The 16,468-nt window shown below is 41.1% G+C and overlaps 1 protein-coding gene across 1 annotated transcript; it reads left to right on the forward strand.

Moving 5' to 3' along the window:
* Positions 1–773: 773 nt before the first annotated feature.
* Positions 774–15,820, forward strand: frmpd3 (FERM and PDZ domain containing 3; the record flags this gene model as incomplete). Its single annotated transcript, XM_083890702.1, has 15 exons — positions 774–880; positions 998–1,152; positions 1,337–1,439; positions 1,740–1,785; positions 2,363–2,467; positions 4,783–4,890; positions 7,073–7,198; positions 8,309–8,428; positions 8,754–8,890; positions 9,482–9,608; positions 9,977–10,066; positions 10,174–10,353; positions 10,616–10,751; positions 11,381–12,268; positions 13,002–15,820. Exons 1-15 carry the CDS (start codon positions 840–842, stop codon positions 15,818–15,820), a joined length of 5,181 nt encoding a protein of 1,726 aa, XP_083746828.1. The 5' UTR covers positions 774–839.
* Positions 15,821–16,468: the final 648 nt, after the last annotated feature.

Consider the following 16,468-nt stretch of genomic DNA (forward strand, 5'->3'; position numbering starts at 1 on the left):
ACCATACTCCACCATAAGTCACTTTTATCAGAAATAACAAGGGGCAAGAATATGAATCCAAACTATTGATTAGTCTCACTCACTCTCCAGTTTGTGGTCCTCTGAAAGGCATTAGCTCTCTACAGCGTGTCCTTGTGTACAAATCCTAAGCAGTACTCGTGGTTTTTTATCCATCTCTTTATGTTTTTAGACAATTAAAATCACAATCAGTGCCTCATCTTTTGTCAGCAATCATCAGAGTCCTTGATCACAGATACGAGCATAGATATCCGACTCCCTTTCCTTCACACAATTATTTCCATCCAATCTGTCCACATTTTTTTTTTCTGCCACACAAAAATCCACATGCCACACACACACTGACACATCAGTTTTTGGTAATCTTGCTTTCACTTACTCCCACACAAGCATCTGTAAAAGAGCATGTGTGTTTCACACTGACAGATTCAGAGATCTTAATATGTTAAATACCCTGTGTGCATTATGTTACAAACTAGGTCCTTGACAGCTGCAGTTTGTCTAAAGGCAGGCTTAAAATGTCAAATGATCTCCGCAATTATATTATAATTAAAATCCCTACATTTTGGCTTCCATTTTGCACAGTGGAAAATGTCAACTTCACATTTATAACTGTAATTTTCGGTGTAGCTGGGTTTAAATGTGTGCTCGGAGAGGTTGGGTAAAAATAATGAATGTCAAGCAGATTTTAAAAGAACATGTTTTTACTGTGGAGTAAACGGGTTATTTCTGTTTCATCACTGGTGCAGGTGAATGATTGCAAAACAGAGTGAGGCCTTTGCAGTGCAACACTGTCCCATGCTGCTCCCTCCTCTCAGGGGATGGCCAAGGTCCAGGATGGACATACGAATGCATGTGAAAGGTACCCAGGGCTACACCACTGACACTTGATTTTTGTCTCACATCACACGTTAAATATGTTCTTGCTGTTTATTGAGCTACTGTAACATGCATTTGTGCTTCTGTGTGTACTCTGCAGCTTTGCAATGTTAGAGGAGAGCCAAGATGGTATGGACAGTGGTACCCTAGGTCCTGCCTCAGCTCGACAGGTCACCATCCAGCGACACCCAACTCAAGGCTTCGGCTTCGTTGCAGGCAGCCAGAGGCCCGTCATTGTACGCTCCGTCTCTGCTGGTTAGTGTATCCTGTCCAACTTCTGAAACTATTGAATTATTGAAAACACTGAATTAACTTACTCGGCAATGGCTTAAATATGACGGAGATTCGCTTAAATTTAAAAGTTACACACTACAGCTTTAAGTTGATTCTGTGATACTGCTTCATGATTTATAATGCTGGCTGTGCGTCTCATCTACAGACGGCCCTTCCTTTGGCAAGCTTCTTCCTGGAGACCAGATCTTGGCCATTAACGAGGAGACGGTGAGCGACGCCCCCCGAGAGAGAGTCATAGACCTTGTAAGGTAACATCCTTTACTGTCCCGGGGGGAGGGAGGGGGTGGGTTACAAGCCAGGGGACCAGCAGCAGCAGAGAGAAGCGCGAGAAAGGATGGACATGGGTGCAAGGGGTGTATCAAAATGGAACAAACGCTTTCTACCTACTGGTGATGAGATACAGCGACACACATCAGTGGATAAGCCAGTCCTTTCACAGCTGAAGGACCGCAAAGAAATCGCAGATATAAACTGGAGAAGCTCTCTCTAAATACCCTGCTGTCTGTGGCATTATCTAACCCACTCCACTCTCTGTTGTCTCTCCATAGACGCTGCAAAGACACTATAGTTCTCACTGTGCTGCAGCCCCATCAGGTAGTATAATGGGCCACCTTCTTCTCTTTCATGTTCCTCTCCCACAGGATTTATCTTGCTCTTCATTAGGCCTCACATTATTCCTTACATTGTGAATCAAACAGAAACGCTGCACAGTTTCTTTTTCACCAATGCACACTAACACATACGTGCTGTATATTAGTATCGATGGCTGTGCTATATACCTCAGAGTCGTTTCTAATAACCTCTTTCAGAAAAGCATATGAACACCTCGATGAGATTAAATAAAGACAGCCTGTGCAGCCAGAGGAAATAAATTAGAATCTGTGTTTAGCATAATAACTGGACTAGATATCTAACTCTGTTTTTTTTTATTATTATTATTTCATTGTTTATATTTCTATAGCTATTCTGAGGTGGCTTGTCTATCTAAACTGACTGACATCGCTGTTGCCATCAGACAGGAGACAAACATTAAGAAATGTTTGAAAAAGTAGCTTTGCAGTTGTCGCACTGCACCAACACTTCAGTGCTGGCAGACACTGGAGCTTTTCTCTCATTTATGTCTTGTCTTTCAAGCTGATTCAAGAATGTCTCTCTCTCCTCTTGTCCTCAGTCACCAAAGTCTGCCTTCATAAGTGCAGCCAAAAAAGCCCGCCTGCGAACTAACCCGCCTAAAGTGCGCTTTTCAGAGCAAGTGTCAATCAGCGACCCAGACTCAGTAAGTTCACCTTTTCAATTCTCCCTCTGACACTTTCTGTTGTGTCGTCCCTCCCTCTCCCGCTGTGCATTTCTTTCGTTTGATCAGCAATCATAAAAGCTTCAAGTATCCTCCCTTCACCCTCTTGTTTGAACCTGAGCTTCTCTTTGTGTGTGTGCGTGTGTGTGTGTGTGTGTGTGTGTGTGTGTGTGTGTGTGTGTGTGTGTGTGTGTGTGTGTGTGTGTGTGTGTGTGTGTCTGTGTCTGTGTGCGAGTGTGATGGTGTTCCCTGACAGTTCTGTGTCCTTTAATCTTTTTTTGTTGGCTCCATAGCATTGTTCATGTTGTCAGCCTAACATTGTGCTGTTGTTGTTTTGGTATGTGGTCATGCATGTGCCTTTGTAAGTGACGGGCTGGGGATGAGGCGGGGGTCAGGATTGATTTCATTGTGTAAATAATAATAATAATAATAATGCATTATATTTGGAGGCGCACTTTGTGCTACAATTTATACTTTTTAGACTACTACAGAATACTTTTGAGTTCATTTATTTGCGATCAGAGGTCAGGAAAAAAAAGAGAGACGGAATGTCAGAATATATTTTTTAAGAGATGAGGTGAATTAATATTTTTTGAGGAAGCGTACAGTATCGGTTTCATTTGGCACCTTTAATAAAAAATTTAGCAGCCCCCCATCCCCCACCCCCAACAAATGTTCATTCACTACAAAGACAATCAAGCATCTGTCACGGTAAATAATGAGAGAATGAAGATGACAAGCAGCAGACAATCAATAAAGAATCAGGGTCTGGGAATGGGCTTTTTATCATTTTGTTTTCCATTTACTTGAACTTAATGGAAGAAGATAGAGAACAGGATTATTCACCAGGTCGCTGATAACCTATAACGCAGTGTAAGGCAACCAGCTCACGCTCACTTTTCATTGCTGCTGATTTGACCATCTACTCTAGCTCCACAGTACAAGCAGTCAAGATCAAGTGAAAAGCATTTTCCCAAGCGTTTTCTCCATGAATCGTCCTCCTCGTTTCTCTCTAACAATTATGAATCTCATTTATGTCGATGCATAGACGGGGTGGGGGATGCTGTGGTTTCTAATGATCAGCTATTTCAGCCACCAACCCCCACGCTATGGTCTGTCATCTTTTCTTATATGTTTATCAGTGTTGACCCTCTGAGTCTGAGAAGGGGAAAGAGATGAGGTCGTGGCTTTGAGCTGCGATTGTCCCACAACATCCGCTAACGAGGATAAATGTAGTGGCTTGTAATAGGGAGCAAAAAGATGTGTTTGACACTGATGCACGCTGACTCTGATGCTGATGTATGGAGAAATATCTGTTGATTCATAATGCAGGCCTTAGCCATTTTAAGTCTGCAAAGAAGAACAGCTTGTTGAGCTTTCTGAATGCTTAAGTTCTCCAAAAACAGCCTGCCAGGCGTCTGCTGCGAACACAATTCTCTGTTGCTACATACAAAGCAGCCACCTTTCATCGTTAAACGATGGTAACACCAGGCTCCTGTTAAACTATATTAAAAAAAAATTTAAATAAAAAAATAAATAACTTCACATCCCTTTACTATCATGAGTAATGTATGTTTATTTCTGTGCTCCTATCATTGTTAGATGAAAGAATAGTACAGGGAAATGATAAGGATCACTTTAGATTGTATCAAAATGAATGGGAAATTTAATTTGGGATACAAGGTTGTTTTCTGTGGCTTGTCACATAAAACCCCTAAGGTCTGTCTCACTGCATTAAGATAACACTTCCCCTCTGACCACAACTGTTCTTTAAAATAACAAGATGAAAAAATATTCTTAAAAAGCTCGAAGCAAGATTAAAAAGAAAAAAAAAAGTGACAGCAACTGAAAGCAGAGATTTCGCCTCACATCATATTCAAGTAAGTGTGCATGAACACAGTTACCTTGTATCAGGCCCATCTCTCCCAACTTTTTGATGAGTGCTTTAATCCCGCCATCCAATTTTCTTTGCACTACAAACATACTGAATGAATGGAATGGAAAGATTGAATGAAACCATCTTTGATCCTGATACGGTGCATGAGGTAGGAATCCTGAGGCTACACTTTGCTCTTCTCCAATTGTCCAGAGTTCAGTTAAAGCATCTCTCCATTGTTGAAAAGAAAATGGGTTTCTTAACTCTCCTTCTTGTCCCTTTCTTTTTTTTTTTTTACAGCTACTCCCTCAACAGCAAATTCTGTTTGTGTTGTACAAAGAATTCTCGATGACCTCTCTTCTACATACCATGAATCTTCTTTCATTAAACTGAATATGCTTTCTCCCTCAATCTCTTTCAGACAATGCTCAAGGACGACTCCTTGCTACTTATACCAAACGTGTTGAAGGTGTTCTTGGAGAATGGACAGATTAAGTCCTTTACGTTTGATAGCCGTACCACTGTTAGGGTATGTATTCATTTCAGTTGTGCACAAGGGAACTACATTTAGAATCATGAATGGGTCAACAAGGGCCGATTCATGTCAATAGTATTGTAAGTTTGACTGCTGGAAATGTGAATTTCTCTGTGAGATAAATAAAGTATCTATCCATCTATGTATCTTAAAGGCGCCATATGTAAGAATGTGGCAAAAAACAGTTACTACACTCAAATTCAAAATACCGAGGTCTTTTAGGTTTCGTTTCTCCGCCATTGTAGCTCATCTGGCAACCGGTGGTTGCTCAGCAGCTGAGACTCTACTCACTGCAATGATTGGTACACGGCAGTAGGTGGCGCCACATGCCAAAACATGATTTCAAAACATAAACATGATTTGCAGTCTGCAAAAGGTTTTTTAATGCAAATGTTTTGGCTGTACAGTTGTTGTTGTTGAGTTCAGTTTGTTATATGAACATTATTCCTGAGTCTCTGTGACATATTTGGAGGATTTTATGGCCAGTTGCTTTAGATCTATTACATAATGCACCTTTAAATGGTTGTCATCAATATAGCAACAACATCAAATGACTATAGCTATTTCCAAATATGGTCGCTCACTGATACAGTGATTAACCCAAAGGAAATTGTTACATTACAACCTGGGTTTTTTTTTTTGCTCTCCCACAAATTTACTGTTCAGGTTTTTACTCACGCAAATCTCATGGGTGGGATGTTTGTGTTTGCAGAAGGCTGCGCTCAGCAAAAACAGCTTATAAACCTACTGTACACAGACGCGGTTTAGCAGCAAGCTGGTGAATATATGGACCTGACAGTAACCACAGAGCCAGACATTTCTCTCAGCAGTGGGTGTAAACATAAACAGAGCTAACCGCAAAGTGAATTTTGGACTGATAAATATGAGGCTGCCAGCAACAATAACCCAGTGGTGCTTTACTTTACACCTGCATTATGTGTTAATAGTATATTTAGGAGTTCATATCACCTTAAAGTTGATAATATGTCAACATTGTGCTTTGCAGCGTATGTTCCAGTGCTCCAAGCAGCCCACTAGTTCAGTTAGGAGTTCCAACTTTTTCGGTGCTTTAAAGAGTGATTGTCAATATAATCCAATCACCAAGATCAACAATATCCATTTTGATGAATTGCTTGCGTTTTATTTTTTGGGGGGGGAATTGACATGTAAAAGTTATTGTTCATAGGAAATAAGACAATATATATTTAGGTTTAAAGCCGTATTCATGCGATTACAGTCATAAAGCACTGCATTAATTCAGTCATCTTACGTCAGTCTCTTAGATGAGTCTGAAATCTCAGAGCGGAGTCATTAAACAGACTCTATTAGATTTCCCAAATCTCTCCTCTATTCATGCAGAGAGAGCGAGGAGAAACAGAGCAGCATTTAAAACGAGAGATGGAAGAACCTCTCTCCCGTCAGCCTAATTAAATGGAAGTTCAGCATAATAAGACGACTCAGATCAATAAAAATATACGACGGATTAAATCAATGACACAATCGGATGCCCAGTAGTATGCCCATTAGACTGTCTGTCAACAAAAGAAGCTTTCCAACAGTATTTGATACTGGAATTTACCGCACTTTGTGAATCCTTCAGTTGAGTGCATCTTGCACAGGCATCCTTAAATGCAAACCACAGAGGTCAATAATGTCAAAAGTGCATATTCCTATTTTTTTAAGGGCAACTGTAACATAGCTCTAAATGAGCCCTGCAGCCAAACTACAGCAGCATAACATAAAAAGAGAATCCTTTTTTTGAATGTCCATTCGCCTATATATATAAAAAGGGTGAATAAATTATGAAACGCTATTCTCACAGATAGCCAAGGGTAATATGGATATCCCCCTCAAGGTGCTCTGTGAATCATAGAAGAAAGTGTACATGAAATGCTTTGCATCCTTCATCGACTGTGATCTGCAGTGCAATGGAGCAAATGCTTGCCCTGCACACCCCACCATATGGATGTTATTTTCATAAATGCAGTATAAAGAATATACAGTAAAAAGCCCTAATAGAAAATGTCTATCACAAGGATATCATTTTTGATAAACTACTATCTATAAACATGGAGGGAATTCAAGGTAAAGAAATAGCCTCATCTCATCAAATACTTGCAGGAGAATGTATTCTTGGTATTTGAGGCTCTAACTTTTCCCATCTCTTTGCTTCCAGGATGTGATTTCCTCACTGCAGGACCGCCTCTCACTGCGCTACATAGAGCATTTTGCCTTAGTCCTTGAGGCAGGTGGTCTGGAGCAGAGGTTGCATCTGCTCCAAGAGAACCAGCCTTTGACACATGTAAGAGAATATAGTAAAAGGGAAATTAGTTTCAGGCTTATCGAAAAACTGTTGAGGGACTAACATTACAAATACAAAAAAAATCTAACCCAAACTTCTTGTTTGGTATTTAGAATTTGCTCTTATATTCTACATTTCTTTGCATCTGGAAAAAAAACTATGGCAAAAATGGTGTTGCTGGGGCTCACAGAACATCTATTGTGGTGTGCACATTCAAACACCTTATCTGAGAAGCAATTTCAACAGTTAATTGTAAACAGAGGTCCCGGGTGGATGATGGATTATGGATGGATGGATGATTTTTTTTCTACACAAATAAAAAGGAAATTATAAAACCATCTCTGAATAATCAAACAAAGTAATAGGCTTACAACATCAATGAACTTACTAAATACATTTTTACGGCTTGAGTTCAGGAATCTATCGGTTATAGAACAATACTAACATTCAAATAATGTATTTCAAATAAACATCATAAACATGAAGAAAATACTTCCTCACAGGAGTAATGTCTGCTGTGTTCTGCAGATTGTTTGGGAGAAATTAGTAATTAGTGCGGTTAGGAGTAACAATCTGATGATACAGGAAGTGGGTGGTAGAGCGGAATCGATTAATCGATGAATTGATTATTAATCGATTACTAAATTAATCGCCAACTATTTTGATAATCGATAATCGGTTTGAAGCTTTTTTCATGATGTTTTAGCTTCTTAAATGTGAATATTGAAACACTGATCAACGTTTTTTTTAACATTTTCTGACATTTTATGGACCCAATGATTCATAGATTACTCGATAAAATAATCGACAGATTAATCGATTACGAAAATAATAGTTTTTACGAAAATAAGAGTCTTCTGGTTTTTAACAGCATCTTCACTTTGACAAAAGCAAACTCATAAACAGTACAATGTTTTTGGAGGAAACTGAAAGCATTCATAAATCGTTGTACCCTATTTACATCTGGAGAAGATGTGATACAGTGCAGTCTAAAATTTTGGGGGCGATGAATAGTAAGGTGTTCTCAGACTTTTGAATCCTATCATATATATGTGTGATTAATGTCAAATATCAAGGCGTTATCAAGTTGATATTATTGCTTTCCCACAGGTGGTGCATAGAACCTATTTCCAAGGGATGAAGTGTCTGTTCCGCATCTGCTTCTTCCCCAAGGACCCTGCAGACCTGCTGAGAAGGGACCCGGCTGCATTTGAGTACCTCTATATACAGGTGAGGCACTAGATTAAAAGTGGATTTAAAAAGACGTCATTCATTTTCCTGACTCTGTCCTCAAGCAGGGAGTATCAGAGAGAGCCAATGATATTGAGCTCCAACAAGAAGCTAATTTTATTCTATAATTAGTTTATATTATGTCTACCTTTGGTGTTTTTTTTAATGATTATAGAGTTAAAATGCATACAACAGATGCCAGAGCTGCAGATTTTGAAAGCAGTTCCTAGTCATTTAAGAAATTATATGACCCTCAGTGATTCAAGCATTTGAAAGTGTTGTTCCTAATTAACTGTGTACAAAACATTTCATTGTATCTTCATAGAGTCGCAATGATGTTATTAAAGAGCGTTTTGGCATGGACTGGAAATCAGACATCACGTTACGTTTGGCTGCACTCCACATCTACATCACTGTGTCCTCAGCAAGGCCAAATCAGAAGATCTCACTCAAGCAAGTTGAGTAAGTCAAAAAAATAAATTAGCCTTGAAATTATTTTGAGACAAACGACAGACAAAATTCATGCACAGCATTTTAGTTTGATATGAGTAACATATCAGTGAGTCCCAGAATAACAATTGTTCATTCAGTAGAATTAAAACTAGAAATAGAATTAGATTTATTTGCATACATACCAACTAGTGCAAAATTGACCTATCCATTTAACCCTTTACACAGTAGTAGACCCAGATCCCACTGGGTCATCAACTGCCAGATAATATAATAATGTAATATATACATGATTAAAAAATCAAATTACTCAATGATCTTTTTCCCCATGTGAAAATCATTGCTGTAACATTGCTTTATGAAATCCATCTCTCCCTCAATTTGCTCATTTATTCTACAAAACCTCAACCTTGCATATCAATGGCTTTTGCCGTCACAACCACAGAAATGTAAAAGATTCACTGTGCTTGTAACTTGTGGTAGTCGGTTATAAAAACAGTTTTCTCATGTGATGATGAAACTTCTTTGTCTCCTCAAATTAGTAAATGCACTGTTGTTTTTGTTTTGTTCTGCCACTGACTTTCCCTTTGCTCTCCATCCCAGAAAAGAATGGGGGCTAGAGCCTTTCCTACCCCTTACTCTGCTTCCAACTGTCAAGGAGAAGAATGTGTGCAAGACCCTGTCTCAGTTGCTGAAGACCTACCAGCATCCACCACCATCAGGCAACAAGGTTTCTCCAAATGATCATTTTGACATTGACTGAACATTCTCGATGATTTCACTGCCTTTGTTCATGCCGCTGTTGCTTTACGACCAACGCCTGTGATGCAAAATCTTGCAAATCTAATGATATTTAAATCTCAACAGACAGATTTTGTAGAGGACATGAAACTTTGATGTATTTTATGGTTATGTCTGCTACATAACTTGCGCCCAATCTTAAGACAAGTTCTTTCTTTCCACACAACGTAATTGTTGCATAAGCCTCTATTAACAACATTTGTGGCTCAACAGTGCCCCCAAGAGGACATAGTGCTGAACTGTGACTTGAGCTATTATTCAAAGGTTATTATTTCTTGTTTATCATTGTGTTGATAGGTTCCTCCTCTCCAAGGAAAGCTGCAGTACATGCGAGTACTCAATGACCTGCCACCTTTTGGAGGAATGCTGTTCCATACTGTTGGACTGGTAACACTCATTGTCTTTTATTTGTCCTTTACTGTCCTTTTAGCCTGTGTATTTAGGTGCAAGTTGATGAGCGTAAACCTCCTCTTTTGTTTTGTTTTGGTATTAAGGATGAGAAGCAATCAGCCACAGCATTACTTGTGGGTCCTCGACATGGTATTAGTCATGTGATTGACTTGAAAAACAACCTTACTACAGTTCTGGCTGAGTTCAGTAGGGTTGCTAAGGTCCAACTCTACCGAGAGAGCCAAGGAGTGGCACGTGTGGAGGTCACAATCCATGAAGCCAAGGTATTACAGCCGAGCTGATGCATGCTAAGATATAATCTATGAAAAAACAAACCACTTTATTGCCTGGAAAATGTCTATTTTACATGACGTCCATAGAGACGGACTTGTCATTTTAACTCTATACATTTTTTTAAAGAGAGAACAAATTGTGCAAGAGTTGTATACATTTTATTTCATCAGGCTAGTACAAAACAAGCAGGTGATACTCACTGTGTGTCTCTTATACACCCTACCCCACCCCACAACCCTCCACTTCCTGCAGCCCCTGGTCCTACTCATGGAATGGCCTGATGCCAGTAATTTTGCATGCCTCATCTCTGGCTACTACAAGCTGTTTGTAGACCCTAAACGGACCATTTACTTCCGAACATCTGGTCAGTCTCATCTGACCAAAGCAGGTATGTTACCAGTCTCCTATACTTATAAAATGTAATCAATTTACATAAAACATTTTATATCTGATATTTGATATTGTCATAAGTGAAATGATTGTATTTAGCATCATCTTAAACACAGCATGTCAGACAATACTTGAATATGTTTATGTTTCTAATTAGTAATTATATGTTATTTCCATGTAGATTTTAATCTGCTTCTTCATTGACTGAATGCATTGTCTATAGTAACCAGGTTATCCTGGATTTCCCATCCCATGGCACCCCCTGCTCTCATCTCCATCTAGACTCACTGGAATGGGATACTGTATTTTATATTGTACAGTATTGAATTTTACGATACATTGTACTTTTATCTATAATCATAAGCATTTTACTTTCAAACATGGAACAGATTTTTTGCCATCTACTGTCTCCTGTAGTCTACATGAAAGAAGGATCATCATACCATCACATTCCACCAGACTAAACCCTAAACCGTCAAACAAACTTCAGCTTTCAACATCCATCTCTGAAAATAAATAACCTCCATGTGACCACCAGTCGCCTCTGCTTTCCTATCTGGATCTTCTATATCCCCAGTAGTTCTTAAAACCTCAAACTCTCCACTGCTCTGACAATTCTATCCTCAGATTACAGAAGCTCTCACCACGCCCACCCCCGTTCTGCGGCAACCAGCTTGCCAAGTGGCAGTCGTCGAGGAGATGAGAGGGAAAGCTCGCACAGGGAGTCGGGGTCTTCAAGGGCCCTAGTTCCAGCAGAGCCTCAACATCTAGGCCTATGTCATGTCCACCTTCAAGAACAACAGCAATATCAGGAGATCCAGACGCATGTTGAACTCGACGTCAATGAGAATTTCATTTCTCAGGATCCCCCTGGGCGGCCTCGCACAAAGTCAGACCCCACTCAACAGAGTACAGAGGAAATAGCTGGGGTTCTAGAGAGCCCAGCAGTGGAGAATGCAAAATTCAGAATCCGGGCCCAAACAATGGGCCAATCCCAGAAAAATTCCCGATACTTTTGCGACTCCTGCAAAGCCAGGCTAAGAGCAGAGGGTCTGTCAGGAGCAGTGAACAGTAGCGGGAGTTCTGGGAAACACTGCTCCAGTGCGTGTGCCTCCCGAGATGGAGGTGCCGTTGATCTCATGGCCCTTCCACCCCCAGGGAATGAAGAGGAGGAGGAGGAAGAGGAGGGGGATAGTGGTGGACAGAAACTCCAACCACCTGCACCTGCTATTGCTGCCCCGCCACCTGGATTTAGGGACAACAGTTCAGATGAGGATGACCCAAAGAGAGGGAGGAAGGCTCAGTCCAATACCAGCCAAGCAGTTACTCCTGGGAAGCTGGCTCAAGCCAAGGAAGATGTGCCTGTGACGCTTATTGATAATGTGGCCACAAGAACTGTCCGAGATCATGCCCAGGAGCTTGATGATGCCTTGGTGTCCACCTTACAGGCACTAGAGGCTCTGGCAGCTTCTGAGGACTACCCCCATCACCCTCAGCAGCCAACACAGACTGCAGGTCAACAACCTCAGTCATACTACAGCCCACATCTCAGTCAACTAATTAAAATAAGCACCAATTCACTAAAATGTTTATCAATTATTATTTCATGCCACATTTGTAGAACACAAACAGTTTACTGAATGGCAATAAAAACCTGCAATTTCTACATTATTTGTAGAAATACACATACAATCATATGGGATAAGAGGTTCAAAAATTACTATAAACCTAAAGCATACTTAAAGAATACCACTAACAAAATTAGACGATTATTAAAGCCATGCTTAGTTAATAGAGATATACTATCAAGTGAACATAAAATGAAATATACTCTATAAACACTATTCCATTACATTACATTTTTTGAAAAAAAATAAAAATATATATAAAACAACAACCATGCTATGAAAAGGTAAACTGGTCAGTGCAAAAAAAATGTTGGCAGCTAATTTATTTCAAACATAATCTAAATAAAACATTTTGAGACTGTTAAACACACATTTGTTAAGAACATCTGCAGTTTATTCAAGGGAGGCAAGGGTCCTCTGGTCCATATTTTAATTGGGAAAAGGGTTATGAATCTGACCCTTATATTTGTTGTTTTGTGATGAAGATGAATTCACTCAAAGGCAAATGTCTGGTTCAAAAACTAAAGAGGAACACATGTTATACTTACATTTTAATGTGTTATCAATGTTAGCTAATTCCTGATTATCCTAACAGTATGTTGTGTTGCCTCCATCTTTAGGGCTGATTGTCTTGGCTGCCATTACACCTGAATCTTCATTGGACTCGGGCCATGAGACAAACTCGTCTGAATTGACAGATGTTTCTGAGATGGTATCGGCTATGAAGCAGAACCAGAGCCAGGCCTACCTGCTGGCTCACCATATCAACAAAGATCGTATTCTTTGCCGCCGTGATTTCCCGCTGGCTATCCCTGGCTGCACCGCAAAAACTATAGGAACAGGGGCCTTCTCTGTGGGTCAGATTCGTGCAGGGTGTCCACCCAAGCAAGTAATCCTCAGCAAGACCGTTCCCTTTAAAGTGAGTCCCAGTCAAGACTCAGCAATACTCAGTGTTCTGAAAGATCAAGGGGGCAATCGAGACACTACTCGGACTGAAAGGGAAGCTGAAATAAGAACAAACTCTGAATCCACCACAGCAAACAGCTCTGACGCCCCATCAAAGACACCTGAGGAAGCATCTGATACGTCAATGACAGCTCAAGTTAGTAAAGACCAGAGGATATCAAATTCACCTGGGGAGACACTGTGCAAAAATCTTACTGGTGGTATAAAGGGAGAGGAAACTGCACCTCTTAATACAGACTCGAGCAACAAAGCCTTACCATCCTTCTTGCCTGTGGACAGAACTGCCTGTGCCAAAATTCCCCCCACAAAAATGTGCCAAGATGCCGAAACCGCCTCTAGTGAGACCACTAAGCCTTCAGAACCTTCTACAGAACTTCTGCCAGTTGATGACCTTTTCTGCACATGCCCAGTACAACAGGAGCCAGGGCCAAAACTACGACTAAAAGACCCACAGGTTCAGAAGCTTGTGATGTTTCAATCCTCTTCACCTACAGATGATGAGCGTCTTCGAGCCAAAAGCCTCCAGCTGGCTACCAGCAAAGAAAATGCAGTTAGAGTAGGAACAGACCCTAGTTCGGCCAAACCCAGTCCTCAGATACAAACAAAGTACGCCCCTCATTTGCCTGTAAAACCAGAGCGAAAAGAAGCAGCTGAAAGCAAGACTGAGGGTTCCCAAGGCAAATCTCAACCTGATTTACAGAAAGTCCCTGTCAAATCCTTCCCCATTTTAGATGATCCATCAACACCTACCGCATCCATAGAAACAGTCTCCACTCTCCCAACAAGAGACCCAAAGAAGCAAAGCAGTGGTAAGGGGAAATCCCAGCGTAGTGCTCCGTTCTTGAGCTTTAGAAACCTTCTTTCGGCTACGTTCCCAGCAAGAATGCGAAGAGAAACAGATGAGCGAAGAGCTCAGTTGCAGAAAGTCCGACAATATGAGCTGGAGTTCTTAGAAGAGCTGCTAAAGCCCAAGTCATCACAAGGAGAATTTTTGCCCCAGGGATCCTCACCTGTGCCATCGGGCACTCCTTGCGCCTGCCAGCTTCGCACCAGCCCCGTCTTAAAGGCACCAGGTATCTCCAGGGAGCAGAGACGGAGCTGTGACTGTAAGCGAATGTGTAGGGGCATGCGACTACCTGACACACCAGTTGGCTCAACCACAGAGACACAACACAGAGGCAGAGAGAGGACTATCTCAAAGACACCTCCACCAGTCTCCAAAGCCCCTCACATTCAAGGTGCTACAAGAAGACCTCAGACTTTGGAGATTAAGACAACACGAATACGCTCTACTAGCCTTGAGTCAAGAGAGCCAAGGGGCGAGCAGAGCTCCTACCTGCCCACTTCTACTTCTCAAACAGATTGCGTGGAAGCCCCACAATATAAAAAGCTCCAGAGGCGATACAGCATTGGAGAACTGGATAATAACACTAGTACACCTGTGTATGCTGAGGTGAAGCCCAAAGCTAAGAGTCTCGAGAAGGAGATGGAGAGAGTCAGGGCCACAGGACTGAGGCTACCCACCCCAGTAGAGCCAGTCCACACACAGTCTCACCAGGCAGAGACAAAGGGGAAAAAGGGTGTGTTTTTTATTCAGGGAGAAGAGCTACTGTGTGAAAGCAAAGAGGGAACTGGTGAGGTGCTGTTGACCCTGCCGAGCGAAGACAGCGATGACAAGGATAAATGCTGTTCATTTTGCTTCTGCTACAGAAAGTGTGAGGCGGGAGATGAAAGCAGTGAGAAGGATGAGCTCTCATATACCATACCTCTTCAGATGCTACCAGGCATGGAGACAGACTCACGTACCTTTCCTGTAGTAAGCAAAACACTGCAGGTTCTCAATGCAGAAGACTGCAGTGGAGAGGAAGAAGAGGAGGAGGAAGAAGAAGAAGAGGAACCACAGACACAGGAGATTGACCTTAGAGCTTGTGGTACATTAGAGGGGAGCCTGGCACGGGTGCAGGCTTTACAAGGCAAAACATTCAGCTTACCTGATGGTTTCCTAAATGCCCAGTTGGATGCTAACGAGTTGCTAGCAATCCTGCGTCAGTGTGCTAACAGCCCACAAGCTGAGGGTGAGGCTCGACTCCAGCCCTCACGGATTGCAGAGTACAAACAGGAGCTGGCTGTGCGCTTCAAGGAATTCAGAGCATCTTGTCGACGAGTGGCAAGTGTTGAAAAAAGCCCAACACGTATGCTTGCTGTTGTGTCCGCTAGCTTTCAAGTGTTGTGCGAACTAACTCAAACCTTTATCAAATTAGTCAGAGGGGTTCGCTCAGAAGCCCAGAGGCTGCAGCTGTTGAGAAAAGTTGAGGAAGTAGCTATCAATTACACTTTGCTTCTGCGTGCAGCTGAAGAATCAATGGGACACTCAAGCAGTCTGCCGACAAAGACAGTGAGTGTTCAAGTTTCCTCCAACACCAATAACATGAGCTCCCTCACTCGACCGATCAAAACTCTGCCTGCCCAGTAAAAATAAATCCGGCAGAGATGTAATCACATCAGTCCAGAATGTGGCTGGCTTCTCTATCCAAACACATTATTTATTTATTGTTTACATTTTTTACAAGACGTGCAATGATTCATCCTAAAAATTACAATGCAGCTGTTCCATCCCATGTTTACAGGCCCTGAGGTTGCCTTGTGGATCTTGTTTTGAAATACAAGGATACACCAAACTAATGCACAATGGAATAAGAACCCTATGACAGAATGGGTGATGCAGGGCTAATCACCTCATAATACAATTCACAATATACATGAGTCATGAAAGTATAATATTTTATATGTAATATATATTTCAGTTGTGTCTACTTAGCAAATAATATAAAGTTTTGTGAAGAAAATTAAGAATATATTTGAAATGTATTGAATTAAGAGAACTATAACAACATCATCAGAAATAAATGTATGCACTGGATAAAAATATATCGGAGATCTCGTCAAGTAGCTACTTTTGTAAATTGCATAGTCCAAAGCATTGGTTGGGTAGATGTGTTTGTTTGTTGAATTATCTAACTGTTGTAATACACAATTGGAGACCTAGATTGGCTTTGTTGACAGTGTGTAAGTAAACTGATAGTGGAGTCAAAATGTAAATGATGGTGCTGGAAAATGAAAA

The sequence above is a fragment of the Microchirus variegatus genome, assembly GCF_963457635.1.
Source record: "Microchirus variegatus genome assembly, chromosome: 6".
NCBI lineage: Eukaryota > Metazoa > Chordata > Actinopteri > Pleuronectiformes > Soleidae > Microchirus > Microchirus variegatus.